This window comes from Misgurnus anguillicaudatus, chromosome 1 (genome assembly GCF_027580225.2).
Source record: "Misgurnus anguillicaudatus chromosome 1, ASM2758022v2, whole genome shotgun sequence".
Taxonomy (NCBI): Eukaryota; Metazoa; Chordata; class Actinopteri; order Cypriniformes; family Cobitidae; genus Misgurnus; species Misgurnus anguillicaudatus.
The window spans coordinates 3,517,269-3,538,521 of record NC_073337.2 but is presented as its reverse complement, the minus strand read 5'-3'; the positions used below and the strand labels follow the sequence as shown (position 1 = coordinate 3,538,521).

The 21,253-nt window shown below is 38.0% G+C and overlaps 1 protein-coding gene across 1 annotated transcript; it reads left to right on the top strand.

Moving 5' to 3' along the window:
- Positions 1–1,067: 1,067 nt before the first annotated feature.
- Positions 1,068–21,253, top strand: elk3 (ETS transcription factor ELK3). Its single transcript, XM_055191477.2, has 5 exons — positions 1,068–1,443; positions 14,074–14,282; positions 14,371–15,114; positions 18,483–18,605; positions 20,302–21,253. The coding sequence occupies exons 2-5, from the start codon at positions 14,076–14,078 to the stop codon at positions 20,404–20,406; spliced, it is 1,179 nt and encodes a 392-aa protein (XP_055047452.2). The 5' UTR covers positions 1,068–1,443; positions 14,074–14,075; the 3' UTR covers positions 20,407–21,253.

The window sequence follows — 21,253 nt, the reverse complement described above, 5'->3', positions numbered from 1 at the left end:
ATTACAGAAGTGACTTCCAGTGTGTGTATGTGTGTGTGTTTTGAAGAATCAGCTTCCTGTCACTGGATATCCCTCCAGGAAATCGGAAGATGGTCCCACACCCCTATGGAACCTCATGCCACTCATAAACTAATATTTTAGAGAGAACAGAGGTCATGACCAAGCTCCAGTCATGTTTTGATTTACTGGGATGAAACCCCTGATAGATGCCTTTTTAGTACATCCCCCAACTGATTTACCTTCGGAGCAATTCAGCTTCATAAGATTTACTGTATCCTGCAAAAAAAAAACGTAATAATTGCAATTCAGATTATTAATTGCATTATTTTGCACACACATACACATTATAAGTAGTGTCTAAAAGTCTAAGACATCCAGGGAAAGCATTCTATTTTGCATTTTTGCACCTAACATTTAGGTGATTGTAGATGCATTAGGCCTATAAATAATTATAAACATGTTACAAATAATACAATTAAAAAAAATAAAAAATATGATCTGACAACGTTGCAAACAGCATGTGGTAATGGCAAGCAAGAAAAGCTGACTTTGAACATGATCTGTGCTTTTTTAATAAGTGATGACCTAAAAATAGTGCAGAGATTTAATTATTCCATATTTATCAAAGGAAACGCTCGTATTTGATGTATTCACAAATTTTGTATTAAATCTTACAGATTTTATATTACATATACACATCTTGAAAGTACGAATTATAGTTATTAATAAGTAAGGTTTTACTATGCAGATCCTAACAGTGCATTCAATCTATTCATTTTTCATCAGTGAGTTTTCACTGGGATCGAACCTCCAACCTTGCGTTGATAACCCACCAAGCTACTTGCATTTTTTTAATTACTGAACCATTTTTCGATAAAAACAAATTTTGCCTGAGAGCATTTTCAACAATTTTGTCACCAAAAGTCAGAAACACACACACATAAACAAAATAAGTGTGCGTAAAGGAAGGAACACGGGCTCCTCCCGCCGGTCCCGGACAGGAAAAGAATGACGTCAGTGCGCTCCGCTCGCTGCAGATTCGGGTTACAGTATATCAACACGGGTGCGCGCGTCCGTATCCGCGTGCGCTCGCGTGTTCCTGAATGTCGCGCATCCGCGGATGGTGGCTCGAGGAGGAAGAGCGTGTTTACACAGACGGGCCGAAAGCCTGGGGAATAGCGCACGGCGAGAGGAAGTGAGCCGGCTCGCTGTCTGCATGCACCAACTTCCTGCTCAGAGAGAGAGAGAGAGAGAGAGAGAGAGAGAGAGAGAGAGAGAGAGAGAGAGAGAGAGAGAGAGAGAGAGAGAAAACAGTCAGGATCCCATTACAGTCCGACTGAGAGCTGACGAGACGGCCGACAGCATGGAAAAACAGCGCATTATACGGAATTCGTGGTAAAAAAAAGTGAATAAGGACCCAGAAAGCCTCACCGTTACGCACAGGTATGTGGATAAACCATTTGCGCTATCTCGACGTTGTATAAGTATTATTACATATTTACAAACATATAATTAGACTAACAGTACTAAAAGAGGAGCTTCCAAAGTACAGGAGTGAAACTTGATATCCCAAGTCGGTCAATGTAGTGAACCCGTCCAAACCAAGGAACTGTTTGAAATTTTCAGTACAGATGTCTAGGTCTTAAATGTACACGATTTTACATTTAACATGAATAGATGTGTTATTATCGATTATGGTGACATAAAGCGCACCCTTCGTTCCCGTTACTCACGCGCAATTACGCACTATTTACGCACGGTTTTGAAAGTTTGTACCTGTTGAACTTGTGATCTCGTGGTATATCTTTTATGAATAAATACTGATTGTACTTTCATATGAAAGGCTGTTTGAAAAGCAAGGCTGAAATGTGGCTCCAGGCTCTTTAAACGCACTAGTAGAGTTTCTGGTTTGTCTGGAAACAGCAGCAGACTAATTGCCATGCGCTTCCGGATTGAAACTGGCAGTAGACAGCATCTTGAAAATGAGTCATGGGGCGCACAAAGAAACTTCAGTTCAGTTTTAATGCTGATGTTACCCCTGCATCTGGATGCGTCAGGGGTTATTTTTATAATTGGAGATAATCAATGACACAGTGGGCCATCTACAGTAATCTTCAACCCCACCTATAAAATATATGACCTGTTGAATAGACAAATATTAGGTGGCATTTGCAAACAAATGATATTAAAGCTGTTTTCTTAACTAACAACTTTCTCACACATTTTTACAATGGTACTAGGTTTTACATGATGTGAGGTCAGTTCACCTCAAGTGTCCCAGCAGAGTAGCCACAGCTATAGTTCATCACATTAACTACATCAACAAGAAACGGTCCAGATGCTATTCTTGTGCAAAATGTCCCCCTCCCCCTTTTTAAAAATAAAGTTCCACTTTGATATTTTTTATCGAATGCAATGACATTTATACACTTTAAGGTGTCCAAATGTTTTTTTTTTGGAGGGGGGTGGGCACTGTACGAACATAGACACATGCTCAGACATTCTCAGGTCTGTCTGTGTAATTCATGAGCTGCAGATCTCTGGAGAAATGTGGTCGCGGGGAGAGAAGTTCTTCATGGTCTCCTTCTCCCTTTCTTAAGCAGGAGCTCCCCGAATTTTCCACTGCAGTCTGTGTGCAGGAAGAGCGCACATTTAGTCATGGCGAAGTAATGTCTGTGCAGACCAACTAATCTCATTACGAGTTTCCGCTGGCGCTACAGTGGAGGGGTTTGTGCGGCAGGTCCAGGGGCCATTCAAAACATTGTGCTCTGGGTTTTGGTTTTCAGACTGTCCCCGTGTGTCAGCTGCATGTCTCTAGAACGGTGGGAGTGCGTCACTGAGAACGAGAGCTTTCTACCGTCTCACCTGAGAGGTTCTGCTCTTTTTTCTGTCATAAACACACACAGAAATATTGTCTGGGTCTAAAATATGAACAACTCTCTTATCCTAGCACGAAACAAGTTGTTGCATCAAGGTGCATTGAAAGATGATCCGAAGCTGGTTTGCTTGTATGATACTATCATACAAAAATGTAGGTCTGTTTGGTTATTAAGTGATTTGGCAGGTGTTTTGTGTTTAGGACACAGTCAGTGTCTCAATGCATACAGTTCTTGTTCCTCCTGTCTACTTCCTGAATGCTTAGATCAGCTGCGTAGATTTGCAGGTACAACTTTTGGTGTTTTCCACTAACATCAAAAAAGTCTAATACACGGCTTTCTGATCTTTACTGCGGTGAAATTTTGTGCTAATGAGACTTTTATAAGTAGCTCATAGCTTGGTGGAGTTTCCAGACAAAGGGGAATCAATAAAAATACATCCTGCTCTATTTCTGTCTGAGCTGTGGTTGTATATAGAGAGGAAATACAAAGCTTGCTATTGACATCTAAACATTAAAGAGCACCTATTATGTTGGTAAAAAACAAAATTATTTTGTGTAGTGTTGTCACGATACTGGAATTTCAAACTTCGCTATGCCTGGAAAATATCAGTATTCGATACCATTTTCGGTCCCATGGGGGGAAATCTACTACAGCATTAAGGCCTTAAATTTTTTTGTATTATTTTATTATGAGACAAATACACTCACCTAAAGGATTATTAGGAACACCACACTAATACTGTGTTTGACCCCCTTTCTCCTTAACTCTATGTGGCATTGATGGACATGGTCAGAAACAATGCTCAGGTAGGCCGTGGCATTTAAACGATGCCCAATTGGCACTAAGGGGCCTAAAGTGTGCCAAGAAAACATCTCCCACACCATTACAACACCACCACCAGCCTCCACAGTGGTAACAAGGCATGATGGATCCATGTTCTTGTTCTGTTTATGCCAAATTCTACCATCTGAATGTCTCAACAGAAATCGAGATTCATTAGAACAGGCAACATTTTTCCAGTCTTCAACTGTCCAATTTTGGTGAGCTTGTGCAAATTGTAGCCTCTTTTTCCTATTTGTAGTGGAGATGAGTGGTACCCGGTGGGGTCTTCTGCTGTTGTAGGCAGCGCATCCGCCTCAAGGTTGTGCGTGTTGTGGCTTCACAAATGCTTTGCTGCATACCTCGGTTGTAACGTGTGGTTATTTCAGTCAAAGTTGCTTTTCTATCAGCTAGGGCTGTCACAAGGATTAAATAATCGTCTCATCGCAATTGTCTGACCTCATCGTGATGATTTCAGATCACCGCGATGATTGCACATCTCTCTAAAAACACAAGGGGGAGCTGCAGAGCCTGTATATATGTGTTATGTGTATTAATATTTCCTGCCAGATAAACCTTGCAAAAGATTTAATTTAAATAATCACAACAATTTATTTTTTAAACAAAAAATGTATAAGAATTAAATGTCAAAGCAGTAAAACAAGCAATTAATTGTCATAAACATCACAATTTATTAAACAATTAACCGTCAGCAAAATGTCATAATCGTGACAGCCCTACTATCAGCTTGGTATTATATTTTAGCTATTGGTATTGATAAGGGTCACATTTTAAAAACAGATTTTTTTTATCAAACATGCTTATTTTATAATGACATTTTCTGTTCTGTAGTGAAACGTGTTATTGCTTGCAAAATAAGGGAAAGCTTTATAGATTTACATTATCAACTATCACATTAGATTTAAATAAAGGTCAGTACAGACTAAATTGCATTATTAATCATTAAAAACCATTAAAGTTAGGCAAACTCTGAGAAAATCAGTGACCATAAGTCTGATTCAAAGCAGCAGACAGTGCTATGACTTGAGTATTTTGTTTCGCACACACTAAAAGCTATTTATTTGTGTTTCAAATTGAGTTTTAGTGTTATTCTAAATGCAGTTTTTTCCATTACACTATTATGATGGCATTGCTCACCTTAAAACAGACATAATAAGTAAAAGCTTAGTGGATGAGCTGTTTCATAGACAGCACTTGCAAATGTTTGGTTAAAAATGTGAATCACATTTATATGTAGCAACGGTGTGCTTAAAAGGAAATAATTTTCCCTCTTGCGATAACGTAACAATGAGTTTTACAGCCACGTTCTGTGCAGGCACCTCTCCAAACAGCCGAGGGATCTGGAAACGATGGGGTTATCCTCTGATCCCGTGTTTACTCTCTGTGATTAGGATGATAAATTAAGGAATCAATGAGTCATACCTGACCTCTCTTTAAGGTATTAAAAAATAAATAAATCTGTTTTCAGATGTCCATATGGACGAGAGCACTTTTGTCGGGGAGGGTGAAAAAGAGTAAAGGAAACTTCCCATTTGTGCGAAACGTCCGTGTGGTCCTCGCGTTCCCGTGTCGCAGGAATTCCTACCTTTCAGTTCGGGATCGGCATTCCCAGGAAGACGCCCTTCAAAGGAGAATTGTAGGAAGTCCTGATATAGACAGTTTTACGGTCGTTTAACGCAGATGCTCCGCTCAGAGGATGCTGGAGCAGGAAATGGTTTTATTTCGCTTCTTTGGGGGTTTGAAAAAAATAACAGGGGGGCAGCGTATGTATAGGTGTGTGTGTGGATATGTTTGAGGTAGGATAAGTTTTTATTTTCTGCTCTCACCTACATGGGTACATATAACTCTTAATAGGTCGATTAAATAGTATGTGTGTATGTATGTGTGTAATACAAAATATCCTCACAAATTTGATATCGGTTGTGAAAAAAATGGATGAAAATGCCTCGTAAGTCGACCAAGTTTAGTATACAAACAGTGAAAGTTAGATGTCCTTATTACTATAGTGAAATATTTGTCTGCACAGTACTTCTTTAAAAATATCTGTATTCTGTATTGGCAGTGTATTGGAAGCACATCCTTTTTTGCACATCCTCTTTGTCACCACACACATGGCCCATCTGTATCTTCTGTTGATGTTGGTCAGACACTTAAAAAATAATTTTTATAAACTTTTGCACTTAAAATTATCTAATTTTAATGACAATAAAATTCAGCTGGCTTTTGATCTGTGCAGGTCATTCCAAAAGTAGAAATGTTGCCTTTATATTCTTTCCGAAATCTGAAACAGTTCATACAGGAATAGTTCATTGAAAAATTAAAATGATGTCATCATTTACTCTCTTTAAAGTTGTTTCAAACTTGTATAAATTTCTTTGTCCTACTGAATACAAAAGAAGATATTTTGAAAAATGATCTGGGGCACCATTGACTTCCATAGGAGAAAATAATACTGTGGAAGTAAATGTTGTTTGGTTATTTTTCAAAATATCTTCAGTGGGACAGAGACATGGATACAAGTTTGGAAAACGTGAGGTAAGTAAATGATATATCACTTAAGTCTTACCCTTTATTTTCCATGTTTCATTCTCAAAATCACACCATGGGAATGAAAGGGTTTCGATTGTAAACGCTCCTGGTGGACTAAAATCATTCCTTATATGATCTTTTAGATCAGCAGTACTTCTATCAATCTTTCAAAGACAGTCAAAAGCGTCAATTTGATGTGCAAAAGTGTGCTGATGTTGAACATGTGCGTTTATGTCAGAAATATGACAGACTTTCCCAAAATAAGCAAGACTACAATCCAGGATTGTCTATTGACCGATAAATTACGTTCTCTGTCAGCATCTAGTCCGTCTGCCAGCATCTACTGGTCTTTCCCTCCGTCCATCTCTCTGTCCCGCGAGAGCCTTGGCTCAGACGGCAGGAAGGCCGCTGTAAACGCCGACCCGCCCTATTTGACTGACTTACAGTCACCAAAGGGTATGATGTAATGCTAGTTAAAACCGAAGAGCGTGTTTAAACACACACACACATTTGACAGCTGTAAATTTCGGTCACGTCTACTGAAAGTCTGTTAGAACTCTGATCCAAAGTCCTGTCTGTCCTCACCCAGGTCCTCCTGCTCGCTCCTCCCAATGCCACCACACCCCATCTGTCTTGCACACCGGATATCCACACACAAGGAAGACAAACAAACATCAACACTACAATTTGTATAGATAGTGTGTGTTAAAGGAACAGTTCACCCAGAAATAAAAATTTCGTGCATACTCCCTAATGTCTTTGCAAATGCGTAACTTTCTCCTATTGAGGAGAGGCGAGGCGAAGCCAGACATTTTAAACTAAGTGGACCTCGATAAATAGGGTGGACCTCAATGCTTTCTCTCAAATTACATCATTTACAATAAAGTGTATATTAATTACATTAAATAATAATTACATTATGGTTTTTGAGTCATTTGAGGATTGAATATGTTTTGGATCAGCAAAAAAAAATGAAAATAAGGAAAATAAATAAGAACAAATCAAGAAGAAATCAAGCATATGAAAATAGAATATTCAATTAAATGAAAGTTAGAAATAAAGTATAGCAGTAATATTTAGGAGCACAAATAAAATCTAAATTTAACACTGTCTTTGTTTTTTAAATGAAATATAATTCATCTTTTTAAAGCTACAGAAGTGATTTTCCTTTTGTCTTCTGTTATGTTATTTGATTAACATAATGACACAAACATAAGCAGATTTTTTGAGGGTATACTGCCACTTTAAGGTCGGATAAGCACAGATCCATATATTGACACACATCTGATTTCTTTCTGAAATGTTTGCGTTCACTTTAAGACATAACTGACTGTTTTTATGAGAATATTTGCCAAGACTGCAAGGACTTGAGATATTTTTATGTGTATGTGTCCTGTCAAGCGCAGAGAGATTCTGTGTTTGCGTGCTTTTAAAAACGCGTGCACTGTAAAAAATACTTTGCTGCCTTAAAAGTTTTTGCTGAATCAACTCGGATTTCAACTTACTATTATTTATCTTGACTAGAGATGAGTTGTTATAACTACAGGTGAGTTGTTATAACTTATAAAATTAAGTTGACTTTTCTTAACTATATTTTATAAGTTGTGACAACTCATCTTTGTTGACATGACTTTTAAATCTGCGTTGATTAAACAAAAAATTTTAAGGCAGCAAAGTATTTTTTACAGTGTGTCTCCGCGTGTGCGCTTACAAGTGTTTGTCCAATTGAGTATGCGTTTGCGTCTGTGCTCACTTTAACTTTTTATTCCGATCAAATTGTTTAAAATGGGTTGAATGTTAAAGGAATAGTCTACTCATTTTCAATATTAAAATATGTTATTTCCTTAACTAAGAATTGTTGATACATCCCTCTATCATCTGTGTGCGTGCACGTAAGCGCCGGAGCGCGCCGCGACGCTTCGATAGCATTTAGCTTAGCCCCACTCATTCAATGGCACCAATCAGAGACAAAGCCAGAAGTGACCAAACACATCAACGTTTTTCCTATTTAAGACGAGTAGTTATACGAGCAAGTTTGGTGGTACAAAATAAAACGTAGCGCTTTTCTAAGCGGATTTAAAAGAGGAACTATATTTTATGGCGTAATAGCACTTTTGGGAGTACTTCAACTCGCCTGAAAAGTCCGCTCCCCTTCTCACTCTCATAATGGGAGAGGGAGGGTGTTACTGCGCCGAGTCGAAGTACTCACAAAAGTGCCACCACGCCACAAAATATAGCTCCTCCTCCAAATCCGCCCAGAAAAGCGCTACGTTTTATTTTGTACCACCAAACTTGCTCGTATAACTACTCGTCTTAAATAGGAAAAACGTTGATGTGTTTGGTCACTTCTAACTTTATCTCTAAATGGTACCATTGAATGAATGGGGCTAAGCTAAATGCTATCGAAGTGTCGCAGTGCGCTCCAGCGCTTACGTGCACGCACACAGATGATAGAGGGATGTATCAACAATTCTTAGTTAAGGTAATAACATAGTTTAATATTGAAAATGAGTAGACTACTCCTTTAACATTTGCAAGGTTTAGAAATAAAACACATGCAAATGTTAAACTTTCCATGTAAATATTTATTTATTTCTGAATGATGCATATTATTATAATTTATGCCCGATTTCTTCTGCTTTTCCACAAAAATATTTTGTGTCCATTCTGACTGGGTGAGCCAGCCGTCAATATGGGTGGGCCAATGCCACCCTGGCCCTTATGTAGCTAAATAATCATCTCATTGCGATTGTTTGACCTTATTGCAATGATTTCAGATCACCACAATGATTGCACATCTCTCTAAAAAACACAAGGGGTAGCTGTAGCGCCTGTATAAATGAGATGGCATTAGATGGCGTTCCTAAACTGACAGTGTAATGCGATACATTGCAAAGCCATTCAATACAGTGGAAAAAAACAGCATTTGAAGAAATGCTGCAAAACTTTGATAAGCAGTACGAACTATTATAATTAAATAATTACTTTTAAATATGTGTTATGTGTATAATATTCACTGCTAGGTAAACCTTGCAAAATATTTAATTTAAATATTCACAACCATGGGTGAAAATTATTTCATGAACAAACAAAATGTATGAGAATTAAATGTCAAAGCTGCAAAACAGGCAATTAATCGTCACAATTTATTAGGCAATTAACCATCAGCCAAATTTCATAATCGTGACAGCCTTGTCACCGAAGCACACACTGTAAAAAGTGAAAGCTTGATTTATTCAAAAATGACTTCAAATTACTTCTCAAACATTTAAGTGGATGAAACTTACATTTTTTAGGTGTTACCAATTGAAGTCATTTTTTGAGTAGATCCAACATTCACTTTTTACAGTGCAAAAACTGGTTATTTAAAGGGATAGTTTCAAAAATGAAAATTCTGTCATCATGGTGTTACGCTCATGTTGATCTAAACCTGTATGATTTTCTGTATATATATACACAAAAGAAGATATTTTGATAAATGATGGTAGCACACAGTTGACATTAACCATTGACTTCCATAGTATTTATTTTCCTACTATGATACTGTCAACAGTTATGTGATTACATTTAAACGTAATGTATTGATCGCTAAATCTGCTAAAATACCAATTTTTTCACAAATGTATCGTTTTACTTCAATAAACATAACACACCGGATTCCATTATCCAATGATGTGTTGGCTTCAAAAAACTACCACTATTCAATGCCAATACAAAGCTAGGAAAAGTCATTATATTATTTAATATAACTCTGATTGTGTTCGGCTAAAAAAAGTCATATACATCTAAGTATGGCTTGAGGATGAGTAAAATATGGACTAATTTTCAATGTTGGGTATTCCTTTAATGAATGGTTTGTTGGGGGGTTTAATAAAATGCCAATACATTATGAGTCACTTTAACACCTAATAAAGCACTCAAGAGTCTCAGCAAGACTTATTTTAGATTTAAACTCTCATTTTTGAGTCACATATTCTTATGTGTCACTGCATATTTCTTTCAAAGCATTTAGGTTTTACGTTTAATTTTATGATAAGACTTATTTTAACCAGGGACAAAGAGGTCATGGAGGACATTAAGGTTAAGTGCCTGACTCAAGGGCATGTGAAACCTGTACAGCAGAGCTTTTAACATTGAACCATTGCACCTTCCTGTTGGAACCGATCCCAGACTCCATGCATAAAGAAACTTATTCCTGTTCAACTACAAAACATTTATCTTCTACTTTAATGGATGCACTTTCATATTGACGGCTATGACAATACTGTTATTGAACATTACTCATCACAATGGCGACTTTGTCTAATTCTGCGTGTGCTGGAAAAATGTAAGGGATTTTCAAGGGATTAAGTCCAGGAAAATCTAACATCGCTCACATTTTGTTGTCAGGAGTCACAGGTCACAGATTCAGAATGGTTTTGGTTATGGCTAAGGATTTCGAGGTTTATTGGAATGTGAACACATATCTTTGTGGACATCCTGTGTTGTGCTTTTCTCTCTGTGCCATGAGTATATAAAGCTGTTTACAGCAGTTACTTAACTCATTCACCTTATCTCACAGATAAGCTGTCATCCAGTGAATAAAGTAAGTGCTTACATGCATCTGGATTAGTTTGACTACCTTTGTTAGTGTTAGTGCTTATGGATTCAACACCAAAAAGAGGAAGTGTTTGACTTGTGTTATTCTGGTTCAGCAGGTATTTTATACAGTATGAAGCACCTGTAAAGCACAGATCTGATATAATATGTCACGTTTTTGAAACATCTCAAACATAATACCTTCATATCTATTAATGTTTTCTGACTCTCTGAGTGTTATCTCGACATCTCTTTACTACATGTTCACAAACAGGGTCTTGTTACAACCGAACAAACTCCATATTTACCTTGATGGCAAACTCTGTCCACATGTATTTGCTCTACCTTCGAACGGACATCTCAGATAAAAAACAACCTCCTGGACCGCTTTTCTAACAGTCTGTGCGTGCTGTGAACTGACCTCAGGTCAGGTCGATGCTGAAATATGTGGCTCGTTTGCGAGAGGTGAAGCTGTTCCCGTGTCAGTGTTTGGTTCCTGGCTGACGGCCCTTTGTTGTTTACGAGGCCTTGTGTTAATCTGCAACAGAACAGGAAATGCTTGCTGAGTTTGTAGGAGGGCACCCAGGAATGAAGAGAGAGAGGAAGATGAAGAGAGAAAAGGGAAATTAAAGTGAGATGATGGATTTTGTTCATCACAGGATGACGATTCAGGTCAGATCAGGGGCACGATTATAATGTGGACTGATGCTCTGACAGCTCTCTTGCTGTTATAAACCTGCACAGATGCCGGTGGTTTAAATGCATCAAAATGTAAGCTAGACCAATGATGCAAAATCTCTACTGAAGGGATTTGAATGTCAGATTAAATAAATCAAGGCGACAGTCTGCACACCCACATACTAATAAACTGGGCTTTACTTTGCCTTAGGGTTTTCCTGCAGATGTTAAACCTTGTTAGGGTCATATGACTTGTGACTTCAATGCACCTTTACCTGTCCAGTAAACATACAACTAACACAGACAGAGTCTAATCTTGGCTTAATTGAATTGACAGAAAATCTTATAAAATTACATCACACTCACTGCCTCATTTACACCAATATATACCATAATTTAATATAACATTAATAACATACCTAGACGGCGATTTAACCTCTGCATGTACTTCCTAAAAGAAGCATGCTTTCTTAATAGAGAATGCAATCCCAAGATGCTTTGCAGCAAGCTTGAAAACAGCATTGCATGCATGATTAATGAAAAATTCGATCCCAAAATGCATTGCATGCATCTTTATTGGAGAATGCAAGCATGCATCCTTATTGGAGAATGCAATCCCAAAATGCTTTGCGACAAGCTTGAAAAAAAGCATTGTATGCATACTTAATGGAGAATGCAATCCCAAAATGCATTGCATGCATCCTTATTGGATAACACAATCCCAAAATGCTTTCCGACAAGCCGGAAAATAGAATTGCATGCATCCTTATTGGAGAATGCAATCCCAAAATGCCTTGAGACAAGCTTGAAAAAAGCATTGTATGCACCCTTATTGGAAAATGTAAGCATGCATCCTTATTGGAGAATACAAGCATGCATCCTTATTGGAGAATGCAAGCATGCATCCTTATTGGAGAATGCAATCCAAAATGCTTTGCACCAAGCTTGAATAAAGCATTGCATGCATCCTTATTGGAGAATGCAAGCATGCATCCTTATTGGAGAATGCAAGCATGCATCCTTATTGGAGGATGCAATCCCAAAATGCTTTGCGACAAGCTTGAATAAAGCATTGCATGCATCCTTATTGGAGAATGCAAGCATGCATCCTTATTGGAAAATGCAAGCATGCATCCTTATTGGAGAATGCAATCCCAAAATGCTTTGCGACAAGCTTGGAAAAAAAGCATTGCATGCACCCTTATTGGAGAATGCAAGCATGCATCCTTATTGGAGAATGCAAGGATGCATACTTATTGGAGAATGCAAGGATGCATACTTATTGGAGAATGCAATCCAAAATGCTTTGCGACAAGCTTGAATAAAGCATTGCATGCATCCTTATTGGAGAATGCAAGCATGCATCCTTATTGGAAAATGCAAGCATGCATCCTTATTGGAGAATGCAAGCATGCATCCTTATTGGAGAATGCAATCCCAAGATGCTTTCCGACAAGCTTGAAAAAAAGCATTGCATGCACCCTTATTGGAGAATGCAAGCATGCATACTTATTGGAGAATGCAATCCAAAATGCTTTGCGACAAGCTAGAATAAAGCATTGCATGCATCCTTATTGGAGAATGCAAGCATGCATCCTTATTGGAAAATGCAATCCCAAAATGCTTTGCCACAAGCTTGAATAAAGCATTTCATGCATCCTTATTGGAGAATGCAAGCATGCATCCTTATTGGAAAATGCAAACATGCATCCTTATTGGAGAATGCAAACATGCATCCTAATTGGAGAATGCAATCCCAAGATGCTTTGCGACAAGCTTGAAAAAAAGCATTGCATGCACCCTTATTGGAGAATGCAAGGATGCATACTTATTGGAGAATGCAATCCAAAATGCTTTGCGACAAGCTAGAATAAAGCATTGCATGCATCCTTATTGGAGAATGCAAGCATGCATCCTTATTGGAGAATGCAATCCCAAAATGCTTTGCGACAAGCTTGAATAAAGCATTGCATGCATCCTTATTGGAGAATGCAAACATGCATCCGTATTGGAGAATCCAAACATGCATCCTTATTGGAGAATGCAAGCATGTGTCCTTATTGGAGAATGCAATCCCAAAATGCTTTGCGACAAGCTTGAAAAAAAGCATTGCATGCACCCTTATTGGAGTATGCAAGCATGCATCCTTATTGGAGAATGCAATTCCAAAATGCTTTGTGACAAGCTTGAAAAAAGCATTGCATGCATCTTTAATAGAGAATGCAATCCCAAAACTCTGTTATATATATCTGTCTCTCGTATCATCTGCAGTGTAGTCACCATTTGCTTAGAATTTGCGAAATCGTACTCATTATACTCAAATCACATTTTATTAAGATTTTTGAGATTTCACCCCGAAATGCATTTTAGACAATATTGAAGGAGTTTCCATCTATTCTGGGCTTTCTAAGTCATACATGTTGTTGTCTAGTCATTTAAACCTTCCGATTAAACGGTTTTTTAACATGTTTCCAAACTTTTGATCCATACTGTGGACAGAAAGGTCAAAAACACATCATCTTATATTTTATTTCAAATAAAGAAGCTAATGTATTATTTTTTGTGACAGATATGGAGAGTGCCATCACACTGTGGCAGTTCCTGCTGCAGCTACTGCTAGACCAAAGCCATAAGCACCTGATTTGCTGGACGTCCAATGATGGCGAGTTCAAACTGCTCAAGTCCGAAGAAGTGGCCAAACTCTGGGGCCTGCGCAAGAACAAGACTAACATGAATTACGACAAACTTAGCAGAGCACTACGCTACTACTACGACAAGGTTACACACATTCAGACATTATTAATAGATAACACTCTGCAGGATGACCGATCATAATCTACAAGCGTGTTTTCTCTTCCTTTTGCAGAATATCATCAAGAAGGTGATCGGCCAGAAGTTTGTTTATAAGTTTGTTTCGTTCCCTGACATTCTGAAAATGGACCCTCAGGCTGTTGAGCTCGGTCGGGAAGGTGCTCATGTTATGTTGCAGGAGGTGGAGTCCGATTGCGGTGAGGGGGAGGAGTCTCCGAAACTATCCTTGTCGTCACTGAGAAGCCCCGCCTGTAGGAACGAGTATCTTCACTCGGGTCTCTACTCATCGTTCACCGTCAGCTCCCTCCAAAGCCCGCCTCCGCTGCTGCGTCCAATCAAAGTGGAGAAACAGAGAGCAGAGGAGGGACCGACAGTGATTCGGTTCGTCAATCGAACGGACAAGATCGTTCCCCACGACTCGTCACCTCCACCCGTTTCCTCTGATGTCTTCTTCACATCCAAATCCTCTCCCTGCTCTTCCCGTAGCCCCTCCCCCTCTCATAGTCCCGTCTACACGCTGCGGCCGGGGCGGAGCCCAGAAGCTCATATAGACGAATCGGAGCAGAGCGTTCAGCCTCTGAACTTATCGTCCAGCCACAGGGAGCGAGCTCAGAATCAGGCCGCGCCCCCCGAGAGGAGGACCAGTAGCAATGGATTTCCTCCCAAAGGCCGGAAACCCAAAGGGCTGGAAATCTCCGCCCCTTCCATACTGCTTTCAGGAAGTGACTTGGGCTCCATCGCCCTCAATAGCCCAGCACTACCCTCAGGGTCACTTACACCAGCATTTTTCACTGCACAGGTACTAAGCTCACAAAGCCTAACACACATGCATGAATGCATTTTAAGGTATCATATGTGCACTCCCAAAGCGAAGGCCAATGAGAGAGCAATCCCAGAATGCACTGCAAATCGAATGTCAATAATAAACAGATTTTAACTAATTATAAAAATGTAATTCTTTATGTATAGCACTATAGTTGCTGCCCATAGAAAGTGTTTACCGATACTTTATGTCAGCTATGTTGCTGTCTTAGAATGCAATTGTCTATGTAGGCATTAAACAACAAGGAAGCTTGCAAAGTTTTAAATCAGAGCTACAACATAGCTTGAACATAAAACACTGTTAAACATGTGTAACAGGTAAGAAATATGCAGGAAACACACCTATACTGCATTACAGCTAAACAGCAAGTCATTTTAGTCTTTACTGGATGTGCAGACAGACAGGTTTTTGAAAAGAGTGAGACAAAGAGAAGAAAAAGACAGACAGGAAGGTATGGGAACGACGAGAGACCTTGTAAGTAAAGCCATATGTCTGTAATCTCTCGCAATACAGCAGTGACACAGGACAGAGAGAAAGGGAAAGCGAGAGAGAAATTGATTTCGCATGCTTCCCTACAGCCACAACCTGCATCCAAAGTTTATGACCCCGTAAGATGCAACACACACGTAAACCTTTATTTTTCTTTTAAAGTCGACACAAAACGGCGCTCGCAAACCACATTACGTCCCTTGCGTGATTTTGGAGTTAAGCAGAATATTAAATGAGGAAAATATGAAAAAATGATAGGATGATAAAAATGAGGGTGCAGATGGATGGGGGGTTACTAGAGGATTTGGTTTTAGAGGTAAAGCAAATTTTCACATTTTGATAACATTTTTGTCATCAATGCAATTGTGATATCATGTTGACTTGCACCTAAAACAGAGAGAACAGTCCCTTATTTCATAACCCTCAAGATTGAGCAAAATGCAAAAAAATAAATGCAAAAAATACATTAATAATTATCAAGTGACAAATGTCTTCTGGTTAGTTGTGCTACTGCTTGACAGCATTTATTTTGTGCTACATTCTTGATTTATTTTAAAACAAAAATACAGTTCAAAATTATGGTTGTCTAAAGATGGATCGCGATTAATCGCATCCATAATAAATGTTTGTGTTTCCATGACATGTGTGTGTACTATCTATAATTATTATTTACAGACGTTTTCAGAGGTAACAACATAAACAAGCGGCTGTTGTGGTCCGCACATAACTTCCGGTATAATCCGCTAAGAATAAATAACAGCAAAGTCCTTTAAACTTAGTTTATATTTGTAACAAGCAAAAAAACAAGACATAGATTACCTAGGAAACCAAAACATTTGTTATTTTCGACGAGGAATTTGTTCAAGAGATCAGTTTAGCAACTAGTCAGACCATTAAAAAACAAAACCGGAAGTAAAGTTCAGATATAGGCGTGTATCGCGTCAGCGCACGTGCGTCCGATGAAACTGTCTATATATAAAAACACACACAATCATGTATATATTTAAGATTTTTTTTTTAATTTATATATAAAATATTTATATTTCTATATAATATAAATTATATAAATGTATATACAGTATATAAATGCAAATATTTCTTAAATATATACATGTATGTGTGTGTATTTATATATACATTATATTTGAAGAGTTTGCTTCCAAAACGCAATAAATAAATTTTGACAAATTTCGGTAAAAACGTGTTTTCTATACCAAGAAAGTGACAAGATGAAAACCACTATTTTCTGTTACAAACTTTCACATAGCATCTTTAGGTTATAAAAACATAAAAAGTTCAAATCCATAACTTGATTTTCAAAGATTTATTATAAAAACGAATTATTTTTCCACAAAATGCAATAAATCCATGACAGTTTTTATTTCAAAATGCTATAAATCTATTAAATCAATGTATAAATGTGCATTCATGTTTACCATTTATATTTATTAAAAATATAATGTTTTGGTCCTGCTCGATTTTCGTTGACTTTGAGTAAAATAATGTAAAGTTTTTCATAAGATCCTCTGGGGTCAATGTGTTAGCATGAGAAGCTTGATGCTGTCGGGAGAACAAGCACCCAAGTGCCTCTGGCGGAAATTATTAGATGTTGATGGCTTACGTTTCTTTCCCGTCACAGAAAACATCACAGTTTTATCAATGCAATTAAAGTATAATGTTGTTTTGTTTGTTGATCACGAAGGACAAAGTAGATGAGGAAAACTAGGACTCTGTGTACTCAGCGCGCTGACATTGTTTGTTTGCATTGCGTGACTGGTGGGCTGTAATTTCAGGAAAGGATATTTTGCGTTCTGTAAAAAAGGAGGAGTGGCGTTTATCGCATTTTGGGAAAAAGGGAGAAAAGATGACAGAATAACACGGCGGATATTGGATTTTGCGTACAATTAAGAATTTACTTTTAACTACTGACCTGATATAAAACTGATTTTGGCAGTAACTCATTTTTTTCAAAAATGGCATTTATCGCGTTTTGGAACCAAACTCTTCATTTACACACAGTACACACACATATGTTATGTAAACACAAACTTTTATTTTGGATGCGATTAATCTTTTGACAGCTCTAGTAAAAATATTTTGAGTTGACTCAAAAAATATGTTTGTTTTTTTAAGTTGAATTAACAAACAAAATGTGTATTTCTAGATGTATTGTGATCATTTCAGACCAGTGTCTGTTGAATTTCAACAAAGCAAATGTCAGGAGTGACATAAAATCACCCAACAGCAATGTTAAAGACTAAAAATCTGCGTTTTCAAAAAAAATTCCTAAAATACATAAGTATTTTGTTGTTTAGAAATTAATTGAAACTTGTTTTCTCTGCAGTATTGAATATATTAAAACACTACATCTATTTTTTTGTTATTTTGACCATGTTTCCCCTATTTGAATTTTCGGCAAAAAAACATCATGCAAATAAAAACCAAATTTTTATGAAGAATTTGGCAGAAGTGTTGTCGGTAGTTGACAGAATGAAACAAAAATTATCATTTTACTTAAACACATAGCCTACCTATAAATAGTTAATCTAAAAAAAATGAAAGTGATCGTTTAAATGGTCTTTTAATTTTTCATGCAGCTGTATATATATATATATATATATGTTTGGTGTTTTAGTGTTCCTTCGACTCTATTTCGGGATCACAGGGTTCACAAGTTATTGCCTGCTAACCGAAGCAAAGACAAACTCGGATGTGCCTGAACATGCAGACACATATTAATCTTTCAAACGTTTCGAAGAGACATTGAGAATCCATGACTTCAGTGACTAATACAAATAACATTTACCGTTCTTGCTTATGTTCACGTGTTTCACAATACCTCTCTCTCCCTTTAGACTCCTTCGGGTCTGCTGTTGACTCCCAGTCCTCTCCTGTCCTCCATTCATTTCTGGAGCAGTCTGAGTCCTGTAGCACCTCTGAGTCCCGCAAGACTCCAGGGCCACAGCTCACTCTTTCAGGTATGCACCAAACTCTCGCAGAATGCACTAAACCTGCTTTCACACCTATGAGATAGTAGATGGTTAAGGTTTGTGTTTTGTCATCCGGCAGTTTTATGCAAAGCATTTGTGGACACATTTATTATGCTTATGTTATAGCGTGCAAACATGCATTGAACAAAATTTCTGTTTCTCTTAATAAAATAAGAAAACTTTGGATTTCACCGGGGCCTGTTAATCCCTTTTTCACATTTACATTTTTAGCTGACTCTTTCATCCAAAGTGACTTATAGTGCATTCAATCTATACTTTCTTTGACAGATATGTGTGTGTTTACTGGGGATTGAACCCATTATCTTTGCATTGTTAACAACACAATGCTTTACCAGTTGATCAGGAATACTTGGGCACCGGGAACAAAACCAGTTTGTGGAATGTGTGTACTACATCCCACTTCAATTATTTAGTGTGTTAGCGATTGTTTTAAAAAGGGATTTTGTTCATTTGTTTTGCGAGCTCGTCTGTTCTCGGCGAGCGTGTTTGTGTTTGGTGTCGCATTTCAGTCTTCTTGTGAGCGAGAGGGGAAATCCTGTGGATACTTCCTGTTCTGGCCCGGGGGAGAGTAGGGTTTGTGTGTGTATGTGTGTGTGTGTAAGAGAGACCAAGCAAAGAAAACAGACAGAAAAGCAAACTGTATATTTATGCCCATCTCGCTTCTCAAGGGGAGGGGTCGGTGTAAACATCGCTCCCCATCAGGAAACAATTAAGGTAACCACAGCGACTGTTTGGCTCCGCCCTTACAGGAACAGTGACAGATCGTGATGTGCACTTTTTCTGCGCACAGACGTACACGCACTCCCCCACTCTCACTTCCTCCCTCGGCGGGCGTAGTGGGAGTTTTCTGGTCGGTCACATGACCGTCGATCCTGCCGGTATTGGCTGCGGTGGAAAAATCTTGTGGCTTGTCTAGTTTTTTCCCTTTCGAAGAGCTATTCTTCTCCTATTCTTTTATAGACAGTGAAAAACATTACATCCAGTTATTTTGCAATGCATGCGTGTCAAGGTTTTAGGCAATAGATTTACTCGTGTATGAGTGTGTGCGTATTAAGAGTTTGGAAATAAGCTACAGATGTTTCCTCTCCGCATTGGATATGGGGGAAAACAGCTTCCTGTTAAAAAAGGGAGGGGTGATAAATGAAAAAAGACTCTGTGTGTGTGTCTGTGTAGTCACCTCTCGCATAACAGGAAGTTCCTCTCCTAGCGCTACCATGATGCCCGGGTACTGTGTGTTTGTTTAGTGAACGTATGAAACACAAAGACACAGTTTTTATGGGGACGGGCGCTCCCAATGAAACATATTAGGGGGGAATCTCACAAAAGCACAAAATAGTCAAATGTGACTTTTGCTTGTTAATTCATTTTTTTACATAAACTCATCCTGCATAATATAAAGAGCATTCTGTGAAAATACAACCTTGAAAGTTTTAATATTGACTATTTTTATGGTCATATATTCATAAGGTCAAATGCTCTTCTACTGTATTTTGCTCAGCATTACCAACCAGTCACCATTAGATCATTCCTGATAAATATTTGCTTACCGTTTATTTATAAACATAAAGCGCTTGCTAAGCAGTTACCAGCGTGTTTGAAAACTGTCGTAATTGAGTACTTGCCGCAATACCTCAATGGTTTGTTTGCTTTCTGACTCTTTCAGTTCCCCTCCCTGTTGAACGGACCCCTTCCGGTTCCTCTTCCAAATCTGGACAGATCTTCACCGCCATCATCTCTTCTCCTGTCCTCAAGCACTCAGAAATCCTGATTCATGGACAGTTTTGTATCCCTAGTTATACTCTTACACTAAAATATTGAAAAGGGAATTATGGACCCTGATTTATTTTGAGCCAGACTGCACTTCGCCCCCTTGTGGTCATCTACAACTACAGCACCCTTCGAGTTTGATTTAGAAACTGTTGATGGACCAGCAAACTTTTTGTTTTTTAACTCTGCGATCCAAACTTTCTTAAATAGAGATTGTTATGACAACATGCCAAAGAACATGAAGTATCCTTTTAGGAGACGGTGAGTCATTGGAAATGCAGCCTTAGGATCTACAGCCTCATTTTATTGTACACATTAAAGCCTTGCTTTCAGGAAATGTACTTTTGAATGTCTCAAACATGGACAGGCTGGACAAACTAGCACATTCAAGCAAAGCTTCTCTTCTGTGCACCCCAAACGTTTTTAATATCTAACATTTTAGGTGCTCATATAATACACACTTGATGTTTCCATACGCAGAAGTTCAACACATTAGCATTACATTGTTTTTTATCTTTCTGAGGCTGTGAACTGGGTTTCTGTTTGTTTGTTTGTCTGGTATTGTATTGTATAATGTTGCATTGTATGCACTGTGCTTCAGATGTATTGCCGGCTGTGCCTTTTTTGTGTAAGGATTGTGTATTTGTATTATTTTCCTGCTTTAAAATGTTTTGTAATAGACGAAATTCCATTTCATATCGGAAAGAAAAGCTTTGTAATAGCTTGTTATTTTTTCAATAAGGATTTGATTTTTAAAAAATGTATTCTCCTATTAATTTTATATTATTTTTGCTTTCTAAGAGTAAAGAAAATGTGCCTTGTGTTTTTAAATAAAGCATTGAATGCGA

Excerpts from the sequence above, each read along its gene's own strand:
- elk3 (XM_055191477.2), top strand. The coding sequence starts at position 14,076 with ATGGAGAGTGCCATCACACTGTGGCAGTTCCTGCTGCAGCTACTGCTA. Across the intron at positions 14,283-14,370 it reads TACGCTACTACTACGACAAG|AATATCATCAAGAAGGTGAT; the intron begins GTTACACACATT and ends TTCCTTTTGCAG. Across the intron at positions 18,606-20,301 it reads GCCACAGCTCACTCTTTCAG|TTCCCCTCCCTGTTGAACGG; the intron begins GTATGCACCAAA and ends TGACTCTTTCAG.